The 25,488-nt window shown below is 45.0% G+C and overlaps 1 protein-coding gene across 1 annotated transcript in view; it reads right to left on the bottom strand.

The window, feature by feature from the left end:
- Positions 1 to 25,488, bottom strand: part of FOXO3 (forkhead box O3) — an 89,725-nt gene that overhangs the window by 13,812 nt on the left and 50,425 nt on the right. The window contains 1 exon segment of the mRNA XM_030944513.1: positions 1,777 to 3,211. Coding sequence (XP_030800373.1) covers positions 1,811 to 3,211 — 1,401 coding nt within the window. The 3' untranslated portion in view covers positions 1,777 to 1,810.

The following is a 25,488-nucleotide window of genomic DNA, read 5'->3' on the forward strand; positions in this document are numbered from 1 at the left end:
GCACCTGAAGGAAGAGAGAACTGGTCAGCAAGCATGATCTGCTGCAAACTTCTGCTTCCTCGATTTTGAATCAAGCCTCTTTTTTTCCTTCCTTTCTTTTCCTAAATTCTCCACTACCAGAACTGAAGAAACCCCAACATTCATCTGTGGCCCTGGCATTGCCACATTGCTGCCTTGCTCAGGGTCCGTGGGACGCAGTGTCCTCTACAGGCCTTCTCCACAGCCTGTCTCCTGGCTGTGCATTGCAAAGCTCTTGCTAAGAGTAAGAAGATGTGCAAGAACCAGAGGAAATTCTTGCACTGACAGAGAAAGGACTGTGCACACCAACAACTCCATCGGAGCAGGGCAGCTTTGCAGGTGGACTGAAAGGAGGCTGCCTGGGCAGCCTTGCTGTCCCTCACAGAGAGCAGATCACAGCACGTCTCCTGAGGTGCTCCGTATACACAGGAAACAGGAAAACATTCTCCAGGTTCACCACTGCTGCTCACCTACCACAAAGCTTCCTCTTGAACATCTAACTGTGAAACAGTGAATGAAAACACAATTAAAGATGAAAGGGGAAAATTATGCACCATAAAGTCAAAGGACACGGACTCCTTTCTGTCCTTCACCTGGAAAATAAGAAAGCTGGAAGTAAGCTGTAAACTGAATGAATGCCTCATTTAACCTCACCACTGAGATGCTCTACATACTGCTCTGAAGTTAATAGAACACTTTCAATAATTTATAGCTAACCTTTTATCCTACTACATTTTGAAATTTACTCCCTTATACTAATAAATAAACAAAGGAGAAAGGGCACTTTGTGCGGCACCTACCCTATGAGTCAGGGAATATGTATGTGTGAGCAGGCAGAGGTATGGGCAGGATCCTGAAGAATCACAAAAGAATGACAGAAACAATGATTACAAGCCCCCAGCTGTGGAAAATAAGTAATGGAAAAAAACACATCAATCTTGAAAAAAAATTAATCTGAAGAAGCTAACATTAGAAAAACACCTATGTTAGAACCCAAATCTACAGATATTCTCTTGGAGGAGTCCAAAAGAAAAAGATGTCTACCCCATTTAGGGAGGGGCAGGAGGAAAACAGTTATTGCGTACTTAAAACATTAAGTAGGCCAGGACATTCCTGAGACCAGGATCCCACCAATATATAATTCCTCCATTTGATACCTTTTTTGGGCCAAGAAATACAATTTAATGAAAAAGCAAACCCAAACAACTTTGCTAGTGTTGCTAAGCCACAGCAGTAGCGCAACTCTGATTCTGTCCAGATCTGTCCCACACACCTGATCCCAAGTGAGTGCTCTGATCTTGCAAAGACACTCTTCCTGCTCCCACACAACACTGCTCCACTGACTGCAGAGCCCCTTGCCCCATCCCTGTGTAACACAGCTTGGCTACACGTGGCATCGGCTGCAAGAGGGAATCCATCTGTTGCGACTTCAAAGAAGACGAGTTAGAGCTCTGTGATTCCTAAAAGCCACAAATATTCCACCTTGGTTTGCCTGATTTGTCATTAACATTTCTCATGCCTAAATTAAGAAGGGCGCTGAACACCAGATGCGTGCCGACAGTGTTGCAGTTGAGCAGCTTTTATAGCTTAGCCTCATTTCCTTCCACACTTCCACATTTCTTGGTTGTGCCTGTTGCATACCAACACACAGCAAGCCATCACAAGCCAAATTACTATTATTAGTGTGCTTAAGGGTTCGGTGCAAACTCCAATAAAACTAAGGAACCAATTATTTTACCACATCTATGGGGCACTGACCTGTTTGCCCGTTTTCCCTGTTCTCAAAGATCCTTCAGCCTGGTACCCAACTCTGTGATGAAGCCTGTTTAGCACCAGTGAAGTTCCCCACATTCAGACTGACAACGTTCTGAGCTGAGATGAGGGAATCAAAATTAAAATCCAGCCCATCGGCATCCATGAGTTCACTGCGGATAATGGACTCCATGTCACACTCCAGGCTCCCATTGAAAATGTCCAGGTCCAAGTCACTGGGGAACTTCTCATGTCCCATGACTGGGAGGTTCACGCTAGAGGAGTACAAAGAGGAGCCTGACAGCGGGTCAGAAAGTGTTTGCATAGACTGATTGACAGGTGACTGCTGATGTTTGGTGGATCCCAAGCTGCTGGAGTCACTCAAGCCTATGTTACTGATGGAATTGGACAAGGCACGGCTGCCACTAAGAGAGGAGTTGTGGGACTGGTGCTGGTGATGGGACAGGTTCTGATTGACCAGACCGCCCTGGCTGGACTGCGCGGCAAACGACATCATGGGGTCGTTGCGGAGCATTATATTCCTGCGGGAATTCTGGGCGGACACAGCTGTGCTGGCTTGTGACATGAGTGGGTCAGACTGTGTCATCATTACATCGCTGTGACTAAGCGCATCAGAGGTGAGGAGATCCTGCAGCGTCTGGTTGTTGTAATGAGAAATGGAAGAGAAGGTGGCCTGCTTGTTCTCCTGAATCGTCTGCATGGGCGACTGGCGGAGGGAATTCAGGGACGACGGCCCAAACACAGCGTTGTTGAAACTACTTGACGGGGAGCCCAGCCCTGAACCTTTGGAACCATAAGGAAAACTGGAGCTTCTCTGCATTATCCCTCCTGTGGGTGACTGCTGGGAGGGAGGGAGTGTTATATTGTCCAAGAGATCATCCATGAGGTTATCAGTCAGTCCATCGTTCAAGTTCATTGTCCCAGCCATATCAGTCAACCTAGGCAACTCCACAGTGCACGGTTTGTTTACCGATGGGGACAAGCTCGATGGACTACTGTACAACATGGGAGAGAGTGGAGCATCATCATCTTGAACATCATCGAGCTCGGTGCTTGCCAAAATTGGTGACAAGCGGCCACTGATCGTACTGGCGTTTGAATTTGTACGGGAGCGAAAATCTGTCCATGCATCCAGCTCGTCGCTGCTGCGGGAGGTGGGACTCCCTGGCCACTTGGAGAGCTGGGAAGGGCTGTCCTCACTCGTCTCCTGGGCTGTCTGCAGGGCTGCCTTTTTCTTTGCTGCCCGCCCTCTGCTCTTGGTGTACTTGTTGCTGTTGTCCATTGACACAGCGCGCCTCCGGGGCGCCTTGCCGCCTTTTCCACCATCTGGATTGATCATCCACCAAGAGCTTTTCCCGGTGCCTTCATTCTGCACCCTGACGAATCGGCTGTGAAGGGACAAGTTGTGCCGGATCGAATTCTGCAGGAAAGGAAAAAAACAAAGCGTCAAGACCAGCACACCACTTCTTTTACAACCCGAATCTCAATCATTAAACCAACATCCCATGATAACAGCAACATGAATAAAATCATTGGACCCTCCTGGACATCTCCGTGAATTTCCCAGGTGCTGGATATGAGAGGGCTGGAGTGTGACTGTGGCATAGCAGCGTCCTGCTGTAAAGCAAGCTCCAAGCTTGCACTAGCTGTGCATTCCTTGTGCCCATCTCCACACACCTAAAAGCTTCATCCTAAGAAAAGGTGACATTCCTAAGAGAGTGACATTCCTGCTAGAAAGGAGCTAGATATTTCTCCCTTACTTTTTACTCAGGACAAAATACTACTATCAGTAATCTTGCCATCAGTTCCTTGAAATAAAAACCGCAAAGGCACAACAAAAATCTGGCTGGAGGGGTAGTCATACCCATCGCAGCCTCTGCAAATGTCTTTTTAATTCTTCATGGGCACGTGTGCTGTATATTTGTTATAATAATTCCTGAGAAAACTGCAAGTGCTGTTGCTCCTCTCCCACAGGCACTCTGTGCATGACTAAGCTGTACTTTCTCTCTTGATTAGAGGCACCAGAATTATGCCCATACGGCAGTAGCTGGCCAGCTGTCCCCTCGCTATAGTATCCTCACTGTCTTCAAAACATGATGTGACACGGTGTGCAACGATATCCCTGTCCCCGTAAGCTGCTGGATGCAGAGCTGTATGAGGCTGCTGTACACAGCCGGATACTCCGTGCTGTAAGGGATGCTACGGAATACAGGGCTCTCAGGGGAGTCTGCACACAGCCTGCTCTTGCATCCTACCTGCTCGCACTAGTCAGCACCATCAAACTGCCCAAACACCACGTTGGCCCAAACTGGTGATAACCACCTCAGAATCAGAAAGAGCCTGAGAAAACCAGCCCACAGTACCCCCAGAGAAACAGCACCGGATTTAAACCAAAATAACTGAGATGAAAATCCCACTCCCCTCATCCTGCTGATCTTGTGCTTAAAATATGGATCAAAGAAAGGAAAAGCAAATAGTATTTGTTAGTGTGAATGCTTCCAGGTTTGGTAAACCAACATTTTTGTCTCACGTGGAAATCCAAAAGATTTTTGGAGCTATCCCACATTCCTTTGAGAAACCCCTCGTGCTATTCCTCTAACCTTAAAGAGTGTAGAGTTCCTTTTTCTTAAATTTTGGCAATTATCAGGTGTATCTATGAAAAGGATAAAATCACATTTGTCCTATCAACATCTTTTAAAAACACATAGTCATCAAGACCAGAACACAATCAAACCATTCAGAACAAATGCCCTTCGTTTACAAAACACTGAAGAAACTCCAGATTTAAATGGGCAAAGAATTAATCAATCGACAAATCATTCACCTCAATATTTGCATCCTTAGGAAACATGGATGCTTGACATAAATAAACTGGAGATACATATAAAGAAGTACAGCCCAGCTGTTTTTTAAGAACAATTCTTTTCAGTATAAAATGCCTTTCTTTCCCCACTGTTTTGTGGTTTTTGTCAGATTATGAAATGGAAAACATGCCTACAGTTCTTGCACGCAGACAGCAGACGTGGCAGTGATTATCACTTAATGAAAAGACAAATCATATGGACCACGCTTCAAAATAGCAACTGTTATGTTTTAAACAATTTACACAAAGCAACCGATCGGACTTTGCTGACATGCTCAAGAGAAGTTTGGGTCAGTGCCTCAGCTATAAACATGTCCATTTCTGAGGGACTATCATGCCATCAAAATATGGTGGATTGAGTTGCATCATAATAATTTTTCAGTCTAAGGAGGGGAAATGCTTTTTATTGTTTAACTGATGGCATTTTAAAAATATTTTGAGTCTGGCAACAGTCTAACTTCTAATAACTAGGTACCACTCCTTACTTTCTCAGGTTTCTCCATGTAAAACTGGCTGGAGAACGGATGTTTTTTTAAAAATAACCTTTCTTGATATTCCAGCTGGTACTGCAACTCTGCAGGTTGCTCTCACCCTCAGTCCCTGTAACTTCCATGGACAGCCACTTGTGAGAACATCTGCACAGGGATTTCTCCATGCAAAGTCCACACCAGGCTTCAGAAGCCATAGGAACTATGCTGTTCCCCACCTAAAAATGCTGGGTAAAAGAATACATGGCATCGTGACTCTTGCTAATGAAAAATAAATCTCAGAGAGGAGAAACACCTGAGGTGGTATATGCAGCGTGCCATGCAGAGTTTCAGATATAAAAACACTCAGCCAAAGTGCCAGCAGCTAACAGTTTTCAGCCTATAGTATTCTCATAAAAGGGCTTATTTCTGCTGCTGGTATCCGTAGCATGAAAGTATTTGGCTTAAAACCTCAAAAAATCCTAAATGGTAAAATTGTGAGACTGAGGCACCTTTCAGGATGAGGACTCCTGCATGTGTGGATATGTATATGCACATGTGTAATTTTCTTATTATATCTTTTTGCTCATAAGCAAAAGCGTCGGTTTTACACAAATAATAAAAGAATGTAATAATCCTTCTGCATTGAAAATTGGTAGTTATAAAAAATCCAAGCAGTTTGTTTTCCTTTACATTAAGCACTATGCCACTTATAATCCTGCTTCTGTTTTCCTTTGCTTTTCTTCTGCAGGAAGATTTTCTTAAGCATAATTGTGGGCTAATTTATTTTTGTGTGCCCCATCTCCACCCTCTGTTCAAACACTGCCTTAAAACCCACTACTTTCACGTAACCTCCCTCACTAACCTCTTCAGCAACAGTATTTGAGTTTTTGGTTTCTCCTTCTGTTGGGTGCCCTGCCAAATCAAATCAGGGCTGGATCCTATTATCCTTTCTCATGCAAGTTTTGCTACAGAAGCCACCAGGATTGACAACTCACATCAGTGAAGGCTGTTGCACTGTGCTACCAGGTGGCAATCTGAATGGAAATAACTGTATTTTCTACCTGTTTTCTGAGCTGTCAAAAAATATTCCTATCTGCTTAAAAGACAGGAAAGTATATGGGGACAATCACTGCTCACAACTACTGGCATTACTAATATATGACCATGCAACAAACCACAAAGGAGGTGGGGAAGCAAAGAAAATACAGTTTATCATTTGAACCCACTGCTGATGAAATTAATGGGTATTTGTCTCTGACTTATGTGGGAGATGAATTAGGCCACGATGATGGAAACTTAACACATTTTTCCATGCCAAAATGCAATGAGAAACTTTAAAAGATCCATAAAGGAACTTCCATCATCTGTCCTGGAGACCATATGTAGATAGGAGAGATGCTAGCCAGGCTGCAGACAGCTCAGATACCACCGATGGGTACAACATATGGGCTGTACTCGAGCAGAGCAAAAAAGAAATATGATGAGCTCCTCCCTTTATTAGTGTTGCTATTTATACCGGACTTGAAGAATGTCGTGAGCTCCACTGAAAGCCAGAGGACTGAGGTTCCTGCAGATAACATCTAGAGCATCATGGACTGCCCTGAGGCCAGACCAGCTGGGTTGAAGTCCCCTTTGAAAGTGGTCCTGGAAGAGGAGGGACTGTCCCTGGAGACAAGGAAGACTCAGGGCAGAGCTGGTGTGAGCAGAGGGTGGTGCAGTGCCACAGGCAAGCAGCGCTGCTGTCCTCCCTTGGCTTAGGCTAATGGCACCAGGAGAAGGGCTGAGCTGGGGGCCAGAACAGCCAGGGCAGCAACACCAGGGCTTATACCACTTCCCCCAAACTCAGGGACGTGCTCTAAATTTCAACAAATGTTGATCCACTACACCGTGTTTTATTTGGTGAATACTCCTCGAAGGATCTAGCTACATTTTGCTCACAAGACAATCCCCTGAGATCAGCTGGCATGTCCTAATTACACGAGTCTCTCTCAATATTTTGATAAGACTGCAAATGGGCAAGCTGACAGAGAGGCCACTCAAACATTTCCAAAGTGTCCTATCCCTAATCTGATACAAACAACTGAATGATCTCCCAAGGAGGCTGGGACTGTGTGCTATTTCAACACTCAGCCTCGGTCAGACAACAGAAGCAAATGCTTGAGCTTTTAAAATTGAGAAAATTCCCCCTCCCTGTTCCCATTTCAGCCTCTTCCAAGCAGTGTTTACCTTGTGGAGCCTGTCCACTAACTCAGACACCAGCTGCAAGTGCTCCCACTGCAGCACAGAGTCTTTTTTGTCTGGAAGCAACATGTGGTATCAATTTATCATCCTCGACAACGCAACAAGGAATCCACTCACTTTAAAAATAAAATGAGAGTTGTGTAACTTAACTCTTAACAGCCCCTGACTTTTTTTTTTTTTTTTAAGCCTGAAGATTAGCAAGATGACGTGCAGCTGGTGGCTGATGAGTCCAAGCTACACACTGGTCTGTTTTTCTTTCAGTGTTTTGTAGTGAGTAGCAAATTTGAAATTTCAGATATGGGTTCCTAAACTGTAAAGTTAGGGCTAAAAATCAAAAGCAGTAGTTTAACAAGTAGGATATTAAGACATGGTGGGAGAAAAACAAACACTATCTGCAGACCGATAAATGCTCCTAATGCTCACTTGGGAGAATTACACTTTATTTTATCCTGTATTAACATATATAATGTTTTTATTTCACCGTATGAAGTTGTCTGGTAGCCATGCAGCAGAGAAAGGCATCAGATCTAATACCACTGAAAAGAAGCCATGAAAATAACTCCAGCTTATTAGCCTCCAGCTGAACAGAGGGAGTCCAGCTCCTCCATGGTTCTGCTTGCTCACTTGAATTTCAGTTTTCAGCTTATGTCATCTTGCTCAAAATGTTGTCATAGAGATCTCGTTTGGGATGAACACCCCTAGAGACAGCTTCCACCAAAAAATTATTTTCTTTAAGAAAACCCTACTTTTTTTGCATTCAGTGGTTGACGAAACCAGAGTCTGTTAGTAATTCAACACATTTTGCCCACCTGTCCAGACCAGTGTCTGTGCCTTCTCATGAAGTAACTCAAAACTTGCTTCAACTACCAGTTTTCATAGAATCATAGAATCACAGAATATGCTGAGTTGGAAGGGACACATCAGAATCATCAAGTCCAACACCCAGCCCTGCACAGGACACCCCAAGAGTCACATCATGCGCCTGAGAGCATTGTCTGAACACTTGAACTCAGACAAGTGATGCTGTAACCACTTATCTGGGGAGCCCAACCACCCTCAAGATGAAAAACCTTTTCCTGATATTTAACCTAGCCCTCTCCTGGCACAGCTTCACGCCATTCTCTTGGGTCTTGCCACTGGTCACCACAAGGAAGAGATCAGTGTCTGCTCCTCCTCTCACAAGGATGTTGCAGACTGCAAGGAGTTCTCCCCTCAGTCTCTTTTTTCTCCAGGCTAAACAGACCAAGTGACCTCAGTGCTCCTCATATGGCATCTCCTCAAGGCCCTTCCCCATCCTTGTGGCCCTCCTCTGGACACTCTCTAATAGCTCAATGTGTTTTTTATACTGTGGTGCCCAAAACTGTACACAGGACTAGAGGCAATGCTGCATCAGCGCAGAGCACAGTGGGACAATCACATTTCACATTTCACATATTTTACATTTTGTTTGCTTTAAAGTCCCCAAGGAGATTCAGTTGCAAGTAAACAAGAAAACAGATGCAGTGGCTGAAGTTGCCAATTGTGTGCATGTACATAGGAATTCCTGGTGAAAGGGATTTGCCAGCCTAGGGAAGCTGATCTTTAGAAAGTACCAATCTAGTGGTTCCATACAGTCCCTTGTTGCCTAGCTGCATAAGACTGCAGTAATACACTTCTCAAAGAACTTTGAAGTCCCAAAGTGGCCTCAGAATTTCTTCCTCTTTCCCATGAGCTTTTGCAAAACAGAAAAATGTATATAATTTAATAAAGTAGTGAGGGTGCTCTGAAGATACAGAAAAATCAAGAACTAAAATATAAAGAGAGTTCTCCCACAATATCTATCAGCCATGTTGTCCTGATATACCTCTTTTCCATATTAAAACAAGTATTATGTATTCCAGATTGTTATATTTTCCCTAAAGTATGGAAGCTGCAGGGACAAAAAAAAAAAATTAAGAAAATTACACACAGGAAAAGAAATCTTTTCTGACACCCAAAGTGGTTTCAATGTCTGATGTTTGGTATCATCTGCATGTTCCCAAGGCAGCTCCCAAAAATCCCACCAGCTGTTGCAGAAGCAGGCAGCCAGAGCACACCAGAGTCCTGCAGGGTACACCCCTTCACACCCAGCTGGCAAAGGCACCATCCTCGCACTCCTGCATATGTGGGGTGACACAGGCTCAGCCCTACCCAAGTACACCCTCCTTCAGGAAAATGGAAAAAAAAAATCCCACAGATTTAAGAAAGTCAGCTCTGCATCTGAAGGGTGGCTCTGTGGTTTCCCCTCCTCATCCTCTCTTCAAAGGAGTTTTCTGACCTTGGTGGTAGGGGAAGAACACCAGAAAAGACCTCCGCTGTGATCAACTCTGCCTGCACCTCTGCCCATTGTCCCCCACCCCATAAGAGCAGAGCCTTGAATTATTTAAGCTCCTTGGGAGACCAGTAAGCCAGGAAAAAGTTTATCCTCTGAAATGTGCTGGGACAGGAGAGCAGCACACGGATCTGCCTCCTGTGTCCCACACATGGGGCACTGAGCTGTGGGTGCCAAATTCCAACAGGAGAAAGTGATTAGCAGAGGGAAAACAAACCTCCCTGACACGCACACCAGGCTCCCCCAGCTGCGCTGGCCACGAGGGCAGCCAGCCAGCCACCTGCCCACCAAGGGGCCCTGTGCCCTCCTCTTCCAAAAGGAAAGCATCTCAAAGCATGGACCTATGGGAATTGAGTCATGACTTGAAAGTTCCCCCCCCCCCAAAAAAAGAAAAGTAAGAAAAGTAAAAAAAAATTAGTTCTAGTTAAAACAACCACTGCCTCACTCTTTGCAAACAGTGATATTGCAAATTGCTACGCTGACGTAAATAAAACTTAGCTGAAAATATACACTGCCTGGAAATTGCCTCAGAGCACCACGCTTCCAGTTAGCAGAAAAATCTCCAGTTATTTGACAGTCAGACATGCTCTGACCACACGAGGACTCTGATAAATAACATTTGTTTTGCTGTGAGCAGAGCATGCTGGTTGTCATTTACTCTGGGTGTTGGGAGATGGGAAGCAGAGTGCAAGGAAAATGCTGATACTTTAATGCAGCTGCGGACCAGGAAGGTCAAGCTCTCCAGCAACCCCCCCAGTGTCAGGAGCCAGGTACCTCAGCACCCTTTTCTGAGGAAGTCCCCTAAAAAATAAAGTGCTATCCTCTGCATGCTATGGCAATGCTTTTTCACATTAGAATAGGATTTGGGAATCAGGAGGCAGGTACTGCCACTGAGGTTGCTAGGGCGCCTTGTTAAGAAGCACCTTTTTCAGTCCCTTCCACCCACTTCATATTGTGGCTGCCCAAAACTCAAAACCACAGTTGATTTAAATAAAAGGATTTAACTTAATTAAGAGCAAGAATTTACTGCGAGGCATTGCTCTTGTAAGGTGAAATCCCAAGGGAACTCATCACAAACTTGACTGGGACATGAACAGAGTCAGCAAGAAAATGGGAGATGTTGCCCTTATCGAACTTAAACCCAAGGAGCTGCATACAAAAAGGCTGCAATGGACACACAGGGCTAGGTCTTTGCAGAGACAGAGCAAAACAGTTGTAATTTCTGTTCAGGAGGGGTATCACCAGCAGGTAACATCTTTCTTTTCTCCTATTGTTTCTCAATAGCAAGCCCTAGCATTTCAAGTGTTTCCACTGCAGGAACTTTGGAAAGAACACCATGCTTTATTTGTGGAGCTCCTTCAGCACAGCATCGCTGCATTTCTCCTCCACACCACAGAGCCCCCAGAGAAGTGCAAGCACACAGGAGTAATCAACCTGAACACTGTACATAACAGTAACACCCAGAAAAACAGCTACTCCTGTCAGCACAGCCCCAATCCACCACTGCTGAAGCTACTGGAAGAGTCCTCCCTCCCAAACCTCAGTGGTCACCCAGTCAGACCTTAATGAAAACAATGCAATTTTACTGCAAGGCAGACTTTCTCATGAAGGCTTTGGGTTTGTATTGCTAGAAAGAAGATCTAGGGAGAAAAAAAACCGCTTCTGTTTTTCATTTCTTAGATGCAAAGATCCACGCATCATTGTGGAAGCCAGAGTGCTCAATTCTATTTTTACTCATTCTCAGCATATGGCTGTTACTATACATTGACTATTTAGAAACATGTATGGGCGTTCTTTCATGCCTTTATAAATAAATGTGAGTGATGCTACTGCCTATAATAATTCACTAAAAATAGTAGCTTCCCATGGAAGATCACAAAAGCCTCTCACTGCTGAATCACCTATTATAAATCTTCATTTTTTGAAATCTTTTGCAGTCATGGGTTGATTTTTTAACACTTTCTATGAAATGCAAGTAAACCAGCAACAACTCCCACCACACAGTGGCAGGGGAAGAATAAAATCTGTGTGGAGACAGCATTCCAGGGTTCTGGAAGCCAAGCTCAAGGCTGCCCTGCACGCGGCTCTGCGAAGTGCTAGCTCTGAAATGATAGATTGTTAAACACCCGGCCGGGATTAATTGGAAGTGTTGAGCTGCACACACTAAATTGTGAATCTGGTGACAGTTACAGCAAGCATGTGACTGATGAGAGGAATAGATCTGATGCACTGTCGCCTGACTGAGTTTGATCAGGCCTCAGCAAGCCCTTCAGAAGCCAGCAAAGGCACCTGAGACCTTCTCACGAGAAAGCCCACAAGCAACCTCCAAACCAGCCCCCAGCATTTCTGCTCTGTCAGCTAATCTGAAACAGGACCCCTCTACTGTGCTATTTTAAGCACATAATTACTTTATTATTGAACCAGAAGATACTATCTGATTTTTTTAAAAAACAGCAATGTTTTAAAATACGATGTGCTTCAGTTGGCAGCTGAAGTGGCAAAAGGAATGGTCCTGCTCCATAGACCTGAGCTCTAGGGAAAGCTGGGGATGCACCTAAGCATGGCTCTCAGTGGGTCTGACCCACTGACTTTTACAGGCAAAAAACCCTTGGGAGCCTCCCAAAGGGCAGCTGGTGTGGGAACACACAGCTGTGACTCCAGATATCCACTGAGTTACTGCAGCACTGCTGCGGACAGGGTGTGAATTAGGAGACAAGGGATAAGTGAACAGAACAACTTGAAAAACAGGTATCTCCTTCATGACTCCAGACTGGATAGCTACCAGTAAAAACCTGAGCACTCTTCAAAACATAATGGCAGCTGTAAAATATTAATGCCTTTTGAAAGTAGAATGTGATCGGTTTTCCTTCTGATGTATTCTGATGTGCATTCTGCTTTCGTCCTGAGAATAACACATGGGTCCTCTCCAGCCTCTTGCTTACACAGATTCCTGTCTTTTCCCTCACTGGCATTGGGGAACATATTTTAAACACTGCACTTAAGAGTATATTTGAAGAATCCTAGAGATTTGCTTTCTGTGTACATAAACACAGCTCATGCTGTGTCAAGATGACATGGGTGGACAAAAATGTCCATCTCCCCACCGTTTTTACAAGAACAGTAGCAAGGTGGGTTTACTCCAGCAGTCTTTCCCCAGCCCATTTTTTGATCTGACTTCCACTGATACGTTGCATCGGAGCACTCAGTCCCAAAACCAGGTCTGCCCAGAAACTCATCACCAAGGCATGTGGTGTTAGTTTCCATGCTGTGATGCCCTGGGTGTAATCTCCAAGTAGACAGCACTAGATTCTTTTCCCCCTCCCTATGGAAAAAGCTTTTCTGCAGACTTAAAACCTGGGCAGCTCCAGGTCAGACCTGGAGCTAGTGACACCAGCCACCCTGGGGAGTCCTGGGGAGAAAGGGGCACCTCCACACAACATGCCCACCAGCCTGTCTTCCTGTTCTCATCTGAGAGCGCCTGACCCTCTCTGCTGGTGGGGGTAGACAGATCTCATCCTCTGGCACACAGGTTTTGGGATGCTGACTCCCAGTGCCTCCCAGGGCATGGCAGCTTCAGAGAGCCCCTCGGCACTCAAACCAAACTCTACATCTCTGCATTCATCCCAGCCTCACCTACCCTACTTATGAACTGTTTTAGTTTTCATTGAACCTCACCTCACTCAGATGACTTGCATGTTACTGGTTCTACTGGATTTTTAAAATTTATTTTCTGTTTACTGCAGGGGCAAAATATACCTGAGGAGCTGACAGAAGGGAATATGACACCTATTACAATGCCAGTGAATCAGCTCTTTGCTACAGAAAGCAGGACATTCCTGTTTCACATGTAACTGGCAGCAGCATCATCCCAGAAACCTCACAATCCAGGTAAATGCACAAGTATGAAAATCACCTTTTTTTTTTTTTAAGCTGTTTACCTAATTTGAGAAAATAAGACCACCATCATCGATACAATCATAATCCCAAGTGCTGAATGCTGAGCCTAAAGCTAGACTGTGTCAAAATGCTTCAGCACTCGATGCTTTGTTCAAGCCCCACCCCAACACCAGAGCCAGAATAGCAGAATGATGAGTGGAGGAGCCTTTTCATGTTCTGGATTTGAACCTGTACACATGAGTAATCCCTCCTGAGGCCAACACGCGGGCCATGATGGGGTCCTCGTATTGCTCCATAAAACTTTGCATGCCTTTTTCAGAGGCAGCTGAGGAGCCACAGGGCAATGGGTTTTAGGACCTTGACTGTGTCAATAGCAAGAGTCCTCACAAGGTAATATGACAAGAATTATCTTCCCTGTAGGATGCAGTCTGGTTGAGCTCCAGGTGTGGGAAGGACCGCAGCAATGAAAGACACTTGCATCTGAAAGTTTACAGCATCAACAGGCAGACAAAGAAGCACTAACTCCATAAAGATTCCACAGAAAATAAAATCAGGAGACTTGTTTTGCTTTCATTTGCTAGCACAAACCAGCCTTGTCTTCCCTGCCTTGAGCCAACTTCACAGACACCATCTTATACTCTGGAAAATTCAAAGTTTTGACTTGCTGAATCAAAATCTATGTATTTTGGGGTTGCAGCAGATGTATGGACTCTGAGATGCCCCTACAATTCCTCTCTCAGATAATTTTCCGCTTCTTAGAGAAACTATCCCAGATCTCACATGGGTTGGGGGGACACAGGCCACATCTGGTTTTTAGGGGAAAACTGATGAGTTTTATTAGTGGAACTACACTGCTTGAAGTAAGCTCTTTTTCAACACCTACACATCCAAGACACAGGACAGATTTTAAAGGACAATGCCAAGAATGATGATGCCTTTGTACATCATCTTTTTCTTATGACACTGTTCACAGCATTCATAGCTCAAGAATGCAAGGCCTCCTAAGTATGCCAGGGTATCATTTTCATTAGCAAAGTACACAAGAAACAAGCACCTTCAGTTTCAGTTGAAGTTTCAGTTGAATAGATGAGGGCAAAAAAAGCGAGCAATGGCAAATACTTATGGGGATATTTTCCCTCCTTTGGAAAGGGAAAGGACCCACTGCACCAAGAACCCTGAGATGTACATCCATTATGACAGGTCTGCTAATACTTTTACAATATGAGACAATATGCAAAATATAAAATAGGCTCACTAGCTTTGTACTTTTTATTTCCTTCTTCTTCCCCCTGCCCCCCATGATTGAAGTTTACAGGAGAAAAAAATAAACGAACCACCCACTTTCTGATTAAGGTTAGAAAAAGGGGAATGAAAAAAATAAAGAGGTGGAAGAGTCCACACTCATCTCCAGTTAGACTTTTTCCAGAGCTAGTGGAAATTAATTCTGTTTATGAGGATCTGCTCATGCGCCTGTTGCAAAGTGAGATTCTCACCTGCAAAGGCTTTTTTGTGTGCCTAAATGCATATGAACTACTTTGTGTGCTTCAACAGGAATGCCCTCAATGTACAGGGTAGATGTGCACCAGCCTTTGCCAGACTCTGCCTTGTTGACAAGGATAAACACGAGGAGACATACAGAAATTGCCAATTTTGTTCACAGGCAAGTTTCAAAGCTTGCAAAAGTTAATGAAAACCTTCTAGTAGTTTTGTAACAGGCTCTTCTTGAGATGAAAATGCACCATATTAATTATTTTCAGCAGAAATGGGTTTTTGGTGCCATCCAATCACAGCTATGACACCAGCAGCCCTTCCGCAGGAGAGTGACAGCTGAGTCACTAATGCTAAAACAGGGATAAGAAAAGGAAAATGAAAAAGAAACTAGGCTACTTCCCCTGAGGAGCTAAATACAGTATTTAATGGCATATTTTTATAAGGTTAACAAATCAAATGCTTCAACTGTGAATTGTTGCCATCATTGTAACTACAACAGGATGACCCTGAACACCCTATCTCCATCTAGGTTTTTTTCCTCCTGTGACACATAAATAAGGAGGAAGAGGCTGGGAGCAGCCTGGTCTTTCACCACACTCTGGTCCTGGGGAGACTCAGGACACAAGGACTCGGCAGGACAAGCAGCGATGCTGTCAGCGCGGGGGGAAGGCGGCAGGAGGGAGCAGCTGGGTACCGGTCCCATCCTGCATCTGCAGCAGCTGCCACCTCCATCAGCTGCTGCCCCCGTGGCACTCTGCCTGCACGAGCTGGAGCAGGCAGCACTTGGGCTCCTCTTGTTTAACTCACACGGAAGAGCTGTGTCCCCTCCCTGCCCCACTGCCCTTAAATGAGTGTGTCAAAAGCAATTAAAGTCAGGATGGCAAGAAACCTTAAGGCTCTGTGTACAGAGGAGCATCTTTTTACCAACACCACAGAAGTGTTGGGCACTTTGGACTCCATGTCTCAAGCTGCATTTTAGTAAGTTGCATTTTAGTGAAGTAGCTAAGAAATATATGCATACTCTAGAAAATATCCGTTCAGCAGAAAAGTAAGGACTGAAGCTAATTCTCCACAAAATCAAGTGACAAGGTCTTCTGTGTTAGGAGACCCTAAATACAGTCAAAAGGTTTTAGAGCACAACAGGATGAAATGTTTGCTTGCTTACCCAAGGTCATGTTTGCCAGCAATAGCCCTGGATCAGGGCTGCACCAGCAGAGCTGCTTTTGCACCTTCAGGCCCCAACAAATGGTTCCCACTGCAAGAGCCAACAATGTAATCACAAATGCAACATGATCATGGGGTGGTTCGGAACACTGCCTCCTGATCTGATAGCCAAAGACGGGAGTGCACAAGATACTGGCATGCCGGGAACTGGGCCACCTGGGCAGATAAATCCTGGCAAGATTTATCACATGCTAACCTTCCTTCTTGAGGGCAATGCCAGGGAGTGCACATTGGACACTGCATTTATATATTCTTTTTAGGGAGGTACTTTCTCTGAGCCCTAGAGCTTAGCCAAACCCAGCCAGGCTTTCCAAACACACAAAATTTCTACTTAATTAATCCCATGCATGTCTCCAGCAGACTCCCTGTTGAGCTGGCTTAAAGCACCCCATCCACGCCTTATCACAAACTCTGACCGTGTTTTTATGGCTACTTTAAGCATAATTCGAGCATGCTGCCAAATAGCAAATAAGTCGCTGTTCATGCAGAATGTCTGGCTGACCTCTGCAGGACTCTTCACATGAGAAAAAGTTTGCAGGATTAGGACCAAAGCCTGGAAGCAGGGTCATCTCTTCCCTCTGCCCACACCCCCTCTCCCTTGGCTCCAGTATCCAGTACATGCTGTCCTCTTCATTACTTCAGCACAGTCCTTAAGGCCTTAGACCTCAATGAAGAAAATGAGCAAGCTCTGTGATTCAGGGTATTTAAAAGTGGAAAAAAAAAGGTCAACTGTTAGGCAGAATCTGCTAGGAGGAGGAGGAGGAATCGGCAGAGTGCCAAAAGACAGGAGTCCACAGTCTTCAAATTTCAAAGGTTTTCAAGATACATGACCTCAAGATACTTTCACAAGCTAGTCTGAACAAGTCACAGTTTGGGCTGGTTTTTTCCTCCTCTCCTTTTTTCCACCTGGATAACTTTGGATTTTTCACTTGGTGAAAGACAAAATAACTTTAATAACTTCAAATAACTTTACTCCCCCGTGGCACTTACATGTCAATTAGCTCTGAATTGCTGCTATATACAGGGACAGTGTACATGCTTTGGGAAACAGTCCCTGGGAATTGTGACACCATGAAACGCCTTGTTGCTTCAATCCTGCCCCATCATTCTGGTACACCAACCAGTGAACAACAGAGTGCTTTCTTCTGCCGTGCCCCTCTCTGTCCCCCACTTCATCCACGGAATTAGGACATTGCTGGAACTCAGCACAATGCTATCTGCAGCCATGCATGTTTGAAATAAAACATGAAGTCCAGGATTGTACCTCAGGCTGCCTGAGATCCAGCTCCCTTCTGCTGCCCAAAACCACAAAGACAGTGTTTGCATATTTAGATAACAACTATAGCAAAATGAAGACTAAAACTGTAAGCAATCCCTTTTAAATGCAGACAGGGCAGGGAGTGACTGCCAAGACGCACTGGCACTAACCAGATGGAGTCTTACGAACATTTGACTTGTTTTACTCCCAGGTTTCCACCCCGAGTCCCACGTGCATGGAAGTCATCTGGGGACACAATTGGGTTTGTTATCAAAGATCTCCTGGACCCCCATGTGTCAAACGACAATGAGCTCTGCTCGTGAGGTATTTTTAACTTCACAAAGTACCTAGCGAAAAGCTGGGGGATGAGTCCCATGAGCCAAGTTTTCAGGACAGCTACTGAGAAAAAGAAGAAAAATGTCTGGGAAATGTCATGGTGTCATGCCATTGTCCTGTCAGATAGATTTTTGGACATTGCCACACATGCTGCAGCAAGGTTTCCACCCCACAGCCCAAGCACTGCAATACAGGCACCTAACGGGTTAAATCACATCAGTCCTCCAGATTTGCAGTGATTGATAGAAACGCTTTTCTTCGGGAACAGGAAAAATCCCAAGCACCCTACAGGACACAATGCACGCCTCTCCGTGACTGTCCCAACACATAAGGGTAAAATGAAAAGCCTGGAACAGACGTCAGCAGCTCCCAGAGGCCTGACAAGCAGTGGAAAGGAGAGCTTTCCAGCACCAAGAAAAGGCTGGGAGTATCACCTTCCCCTGGGTACATAGCAACAGTTGCTAGTTTTGGCAGGCAGCGAGATGCAGTGCAAGACGTGAGGGTGACATCATTTGATTATCACCTCGCTTCCCTCAGATTCAATTGGATTCCAATAAGAAATTATTTTTAGAATCGCTACAGACAAAAGCCTTGAAAACTAATTTATTACAGATTTGGGTAGAGGAGGCTGGGGACTATATTAATAGCAGACAAAGCCTTAAAAAGGCCCAAGTATTTGGAACCCAAAACCACAGCAGGAATAGCATGTACATATTAACAGCAAAGGTACTTAACCTTCTAAAAAACACACTTGAAGATGGGGTGGATTCTCCATTGCCTTAAGCTTTTGCATTTAAGGCTGAATATTCTTCCAAAAAGTGGGATGAAGCTGAAACTGAATTTGGGATTTGTTGTTGAAAGATCTGATGAGAGCTCTCATACTTTTACTCGGAAGTCCCGCCCTTAAAAAACCTAAAAGTCTGCTTGTTGTCTGTGCTTGGGAAGTTAAGTCCTAGTTTGCTGATACAGGCATTTGCTGTTTCAAAGAAAGTTAAGAATTACTAGAAGATACAATGACATATGAAGTTAACTCTCCAGAGAAAGCAGTACAGGGAAAAAAAAAATAATAAAAGCTCTCCAAAATGTTAAGCCTGAGGTTCATTGCTTCTGCCCTGGACACAAGAAATGAATAACATCATTTCTTGCTACTCCATGACACTGAGAGCTTGAAAGTAATTGATCTTGCCTCCAATTTCAAGTTAGCCAAGGTGTTTGTTTAGGAGAAGAGGCTCGCATGACAGGCTGGAGCTTCTGAAGGAGACCTTTCCCTGAAGTGGTAGCAGCTCTCTGGAAATAAATAACTACAGGGATTCCCAGGCAGTTGTGGAACTGTCAGCAGTCCACTGCTTTGGGGTGCACAGCACTTCTTCTTTATGTTTATGCAACTACAGGTATTAGTATTTACAGCAAGCAGCTTCTTTTTACATCCCTTACTTTGAATATTTGATATCCTATATGAATTTTAATGGACTGTTGTACTGTCTTCTGTTTTTTAGCTTGTCATTTAGTACGCTTGTACAGTGACAGACTAACAAACTACTGAGTGATGTGAGGAACCATGTAGAATGCCACAACAACTTGCTTTGTAAAAGAACAGGGCAGAGCTTTCTCTACTTTATGGCAAGGACACAGTCTCTGCTCTGCTTGCCACAAACAACAGCGAGAAAAAGTCTTTCGAGCAAGAAGGAAGGAAAACTAAAAAGCAGAACAGAAGTGAAACTGCACTGTCAGGTTTTCACTGTTAGAACCCTTGCAATCAAAGCCAGGAAGGCTACCCAGTGAAGGGCCCTGGGCTATCACATCATCCCCACCGCAAAACTTCTGACTGACGTAAGCAATTGACTTGCCTGCTAATTTGATTTCTACAACTCACTGCATCGGGACGTGACTGATAAGAGCTGAGGAGGAATTCCCACAGATAGGGACTTTGCAGGGCCTTGCATGCCGTGCAGCGTGGCCGACTCCACCCACTGCTTTCTGCACATGCCACTGTCGCCCACAAATCTGAGGCAGACACACACCACTCTATCAGCAGGACCATATGTGTCTGCAGAGATAGCAAAAGCCAGAGATGGCCATAATTTAGTCAAATAAACAACTTCACATACAAGAAATGACATGTGGCAGAAGAGATCCAGGAAAGGACACGGTTTAAGCCTCCTAAATTCAGAGGCGTTTGCTTCAAGTAAGAGAGCAGAGGGAACAGGCAACCCAGTAGCCACAGATTTCTCTGCAACACCAATTTCTATTAGGGAGAAGTCAAGAAGGACAAACTATACCCAAAGCAGAGAATACAGACTTCTTCAAAACTGATGCATCTAAATTGAGGATTTTTTGTGTGTACGAAAGGCCTTGGATAAATATTTGGGTAAGAATGGGGAAATGGATAGGTAAATCAGACCAGCAAGTAATAGGAGTAATGTGAAAATATTTGGTGGGGTAAAGTAGGCAATAAATTATGAACCATCTGGCCCATAGAGATTTATGAGAGACTGTCTGCCAGTGAGGCCAAGCAACTCCTTTTTCTGGAGTGTGATACGAGAGGAAGCACAAGGGCAAAGACTGAGACTCTTGTCCACTGGAAAAGTAGATTTTTAAAAACCCTCAGAGAAGGCAGGAGAGACTTTAAAGTAGACTGCAAAAGCTCAGGCCTCCTGGAGCTACATGCCTTAAGCTGAAGGCTGTGCAGGTACCTGTCACCATAACTGCCTCGAACAAAAGATGCAGCACTGCTGCTGGAGGGCTGGGAGGTGCCTGACCTTATCTGCCCAAGTCCCATTGCATCCTCCATCTCAAGGGCCTGCAAGGATTTACTGCTTCCCCTGGGGTATGCAGAGGTCATAGAATCACAGAATCTTTAAGGCTGGAAAAGACCCAAGATCATGAAGTCCAACCACTAACCTAAACCCAGCATGTTCAGCTCTAAACCATGTCCTTAAGTGCTACATCCACACATTTTTTAGACACTTCCAGGGGTGGTGATTCCATCATTTCCTGGACAGCCTGACCAACCTTTCAATGAACAAAAAGAGTCAGTGTACAACAGAGCATCAAGCTGCAACAGACACACTCTCCAGTGTGGCTTCATCATTTCTCCCGGTCCAAAAGTGCCCACTGAGGCTCTGTGACCACAGCTCTGAGAAGTGGCACTCAGAGACCTCGAGTCCTGTTGGCTGTTGATGACAGTGACCCCACGAAACAGCTTTTTCAAATCAAGATATGATTTACTCGTAACAGAAGGTAGGCAGTGTAATGCTTTCAAAAACTGACTCAAAAGAGGGTATTTGTCTCTCCTAGCTTGGTCCCATGCCAATACATGTTCCAGGAGCTGCTGAGGAGCTGAGATTCCTGCAAACATACAAGCAAGGCGTCTGATCCTAGTGAGTGGCTCTTGGACAACTGCGTACTTTCTGCCTGAAGAGTTTTTTAACTCTTGGCAGTTCCTTTGATCTGTTCTTCCTTAACACTGGCAAAAAACCTGACGCTGAGGAGGCAGCATATTCCCAGTTAATAGCTTCGGCATTGTATCTTAATCCCTCCAGAGGCACCTTCCCAAAGTTATTTTACCAGCAGCTGCTGTCTTGCCTGCCTGGTTTTTCTTAAAACTACTTCGATACCAAACCAACAATACACACATCCCTGAAGCAGCCATCCCAGTATTGGAGCATACACCCTCTCCATCCCCAGCTGGAGATGCATGCCATGCTGAGGATAGAGGGCAAGGATGAGAGGGACAAGCCCTGTGGCACACCTTTAGGCATCCTGGATGTCCAAGCTGGGACTTGAGGCTAGTGAGGCATCCTGACACTTGAGGCTTCTTTCAAAGGCCCCAAGATCAGAACAGCCCTGCTGCTCATGTGAGGCACAGGATATCTGAAGCTTGACCATAGTGATTTTTTCCTCTTCCCTCTTCTTGAAGATATTTTTTCCTTTGAGTTTCTCCCTTTTCATTGCTGGGATTACAAGGTCTTGGCAAGCTGTTCGCATCATTGCATACCCAGAGAAAAAAAACCAAATCATAATAATAGCATATGAAAAAGCAGAAATTTATCTCAAGACCATGGTGTTTCTATTAAGGTGACTGGAGGCAAACACTTATGCCCCAAATGATGGGGAAGGCAGGCAGGCAGAAAGGTATGGGAAAAGGAATTAGTAATAGAAACAACATGATAATTCATCTCTACCAACAAAAAGGTGCTACAGACTTTCTTCTTGCCCTTTTCAAATAAATGACTTGTAACAAACAATGAAGGTTTGTCTAACAATAAAACAGACAATGCACTTAATATCTGTAATTTCAGCCTCAGAGAATAAACTATTTAATCCTTCATTTTTAAAATTTCTTTTACTTCTAAAAAAGATCACTAGCTCCTCACTCTGGTGCTTCCACAGCAATTTAGCAGGCATCAAATGATGAGATAAGAAACTGATAAATCTCAGTCCAAAGGAGAAATCTGTCTACCCTGACTCAGAGGAGAAACCTTCCTATTCAGCTCCCTCTTGAGAAAAGCTGGCATAAATAAATACAGTGCTTTCCTACCTTCCTCATTTAGGAAAAAACCACCATCACCACCATGTGATACAGCCTCAAGACCACAGCTTTCTAGAAAGAAAGGTCAAGTGAAACAGTTCTTCCTAAAGAGCTTTCCTGACTGCAGAAACAGGATCGCACCAAGCAATGAGCAGCAGGACAAGTGCCTTAAATCACACATCGCAGGTGCTTCTCCATCCTCCATGATGCCAGCATGGACAGCAAAGGAGTGGGGAGGTGGGGAGGAAATACAGGGATGCTGTCACAGTTTTTACATTGACCATACTTTTGCCTGACCGGTCCTGGAAAAGGCAAGGCCACCTGGCCACCAACAACAGCCAGGCGTTGGACCAGGCCAACAGAAGCCCTCTATCTCCATTCCACTGAGGTGGAGGCATGGCCAGGTAGAAGAGAAGGCAGGAAGCAGTGATCAACTGGAAAACTACCATGAACAAAACCCCAAGCACTACCACAAAAACATGAAAACCCAGGGAAAAAAATCCTAAGAAAATACTGTAATAGGTTACCTTTATGTGAATGAGTCTTCACGCTGGCCTAGACTGAGTCACTCTGGGAACTGCCTCGCGGTCCATCTGGCTGCCAACTCCTGGCTAAACCTGAACATCCTGTGACTGAAATGAATGCATCAAGGGCTAAGGCACGCAAGGTAACAAGGTTTTCTTTGTCCAGCACTTCCAGATGCACCAGTATTCCCCTTCTGCTAACTCTCACATATCCTCTGGGTCTGTGCTTGGTATATTTCTGACTTTCAGCAGCTGTAAAAAAAGGGCTGACTTGAACTTTGCCTCTCACCCTAATGTCATGGACCTCCTCAATCCATCTCTGGCCATGTATCAGTGACAGTATAGTTCTGGATGTAAAACTGTTTAAAATTTTTCATTGCTCTGGACATAAAATTTTGCTACCACCTATGTAAACAACTTTCAAATACTGGAGGATGCAGTTGCTGCAGATGGATGTAGGCATAGAAACCACTCTGACAGGATCATACAGAACGTGAGACTGCACTGCTGGATACTGCACTTCCACAGTCTTTCAACCCACTAACAGTTGTAGTGGAAGGGGGAAGGAAAAGAAAATATTAAAAAAGTATTCTTTACATTCCCAGCTTTCCTCCTCAAATCAGGAACACACTCCTATCTCTTAGGTGGCAATATAAACTTAAATAATCTTTCCTGCCCTCACTAGAACTATTTTTAAACCAGTAGTCAGGTACAAAACAAATGTCCCAGCTAATGCAATGTGTATTACTCAGTGATGATAAACACTATACACCCACCTAGACTTTTCACTTGATGTGGTTGGAAACTGCTATGTAAGGTGGAAAAAGTAAGGCAGGCTGCTTTATTTTTGGCATTTACTTTAGAGTTTAGGCTTACTGCGAGAGTACATTTACTCTGGCTCTGTGTACTGCTTCCAGCCATCTGTGTAAAGATATTTAGTGGCTATTTTTTTGTCAGGAAGAAAGAGGTACCACCCCCCACCTCCCTTGTGTCTCCTATTCCACGACACTGCCAGGCTGCAAGAAGGGAGCGTGCTGGGAGGGACCTTCTCCTTCTCGTCCGACAGAGCAGAGCTCAGCAAGGTAAAGCTCTGTCTAGCCAACAAAGCTCTTTACCACGAATATCCTTATTAAACACAGCCTTATCGGAGACCAGTTTCTGCAGTCTGAAGCACTCAGGAATTAACTCTGTCAATATAAAATTTCAAGCCAGGATTAGAGCCCAGACCCAAGGGGATGTGAGCAAGTGTTCAAGCCACAACAGAGTCACCTGACCATGCTCACACCACGTCAGGGGGCTGCCCAAGGGGCCAGGGCTCAGACTGTGCACCCACCATCCTGGTGCTACCCCAGCCCCCCGAAGGGCTCACTGCCCAGGCTGCTGCAGCAGGGCCAGGGGGATGCTGAAACTTGTCTGTCTAGCACGATGGAAGGGAAAGACTCTGCCAGTGCTTCCAAAAGAGGACAGGCTGTACAGCAGCATCACCTGTGTGAAGAGGGCATGAAAAGCCAGCCTGGAAGGGGCAGACAGCACCCCACAAGTGTAGCCCAGGACTGTCGGCATGGGAGGTTCACCAGCACCGCCCAAAAGGGTGCCACCGCTCAGCAAGGTGCACGGCCAAGATACAAACTCATTCAATATGCTCCTTTGTCAGCCTCTGGCTCTAATCCCCACCCACAGGATCAGGCTGTGTCTCCTGCCTTATCCACAAGACAAAGCTGTCTATCCCCGACACAGCCCTCAGGGCTGTGGCACCAGTGCCGCCTCTGCCTGCGCTCCAGGGCGAGCCTCCTCCCTGGCACGGCATGGCACGGCATGGCCTGCAGAAGGTGTGAGCTTTGCCCCACAACTCCATGAGTCAAGGCCTTAATGGTGACCTTGCTTCTCCTGCTACATATTGAAAGCTGGCAGTGCTATTGATGGGGACTTCATGAAACATGTTTGTAATACCGAGCTAATAAGGGAGCAGCGAGGCTACTGCACCCTGTCATTAGCAATCCCAGTGAAAGAGCCTTCATCCTGCCCTTCTCGACAAAATACCTGTCCACATCCCAGTAAGGCAGAAGTACATTTCAGTGCATGCCTAAACTACAGTCATTTTTAAACTCTTTCCCTGAGCTTATTTTACAGCAGCTACTGAACAGTTAAGCTCATTACTGAGTCCAAATATGAACACGGGGAAAATACTTCCATTGCTTTTGGCACAAAGTAAGTGCAAAAGTTGCCTTTCTGCTTGACTAAAAGCCTGAAAAGCAAACAATGCACACAGCATACATTGTTCAAGAAGGGAGTGCAAACAAGCCTAAAAGCAGATTAACTTTGAAGGTGTGCAGGAGCAAAGCAGGCAGCATCTACTGTTCCCAGCCCAGCACCCCAGGCAGCAGGTGCAGAACCCAGCACCAACTGGGATCCTGACCATTAATCTCCTCGTTAACATGGGGAAAGACAAAGTTGCACTTCAGAAAACAAGCAGCTATTAAAAGAAGTTAAAATTAAAAAAAAAAAAGAGGTA

Source organism: Camarhynchus parvulus, chromosome 3 (assembly GCF_901933205.1).
Source record: "Camarhynchus parvulus chromosome 3, STF_HiC, whole genome shotgun sequence".
Taxonomy (NCBI): Eukaryota; Metazoa; Chordata; class Aves; order Passeriformes; family Thraupidae; genus Camarhynchus; species Camarhynchus parvulus.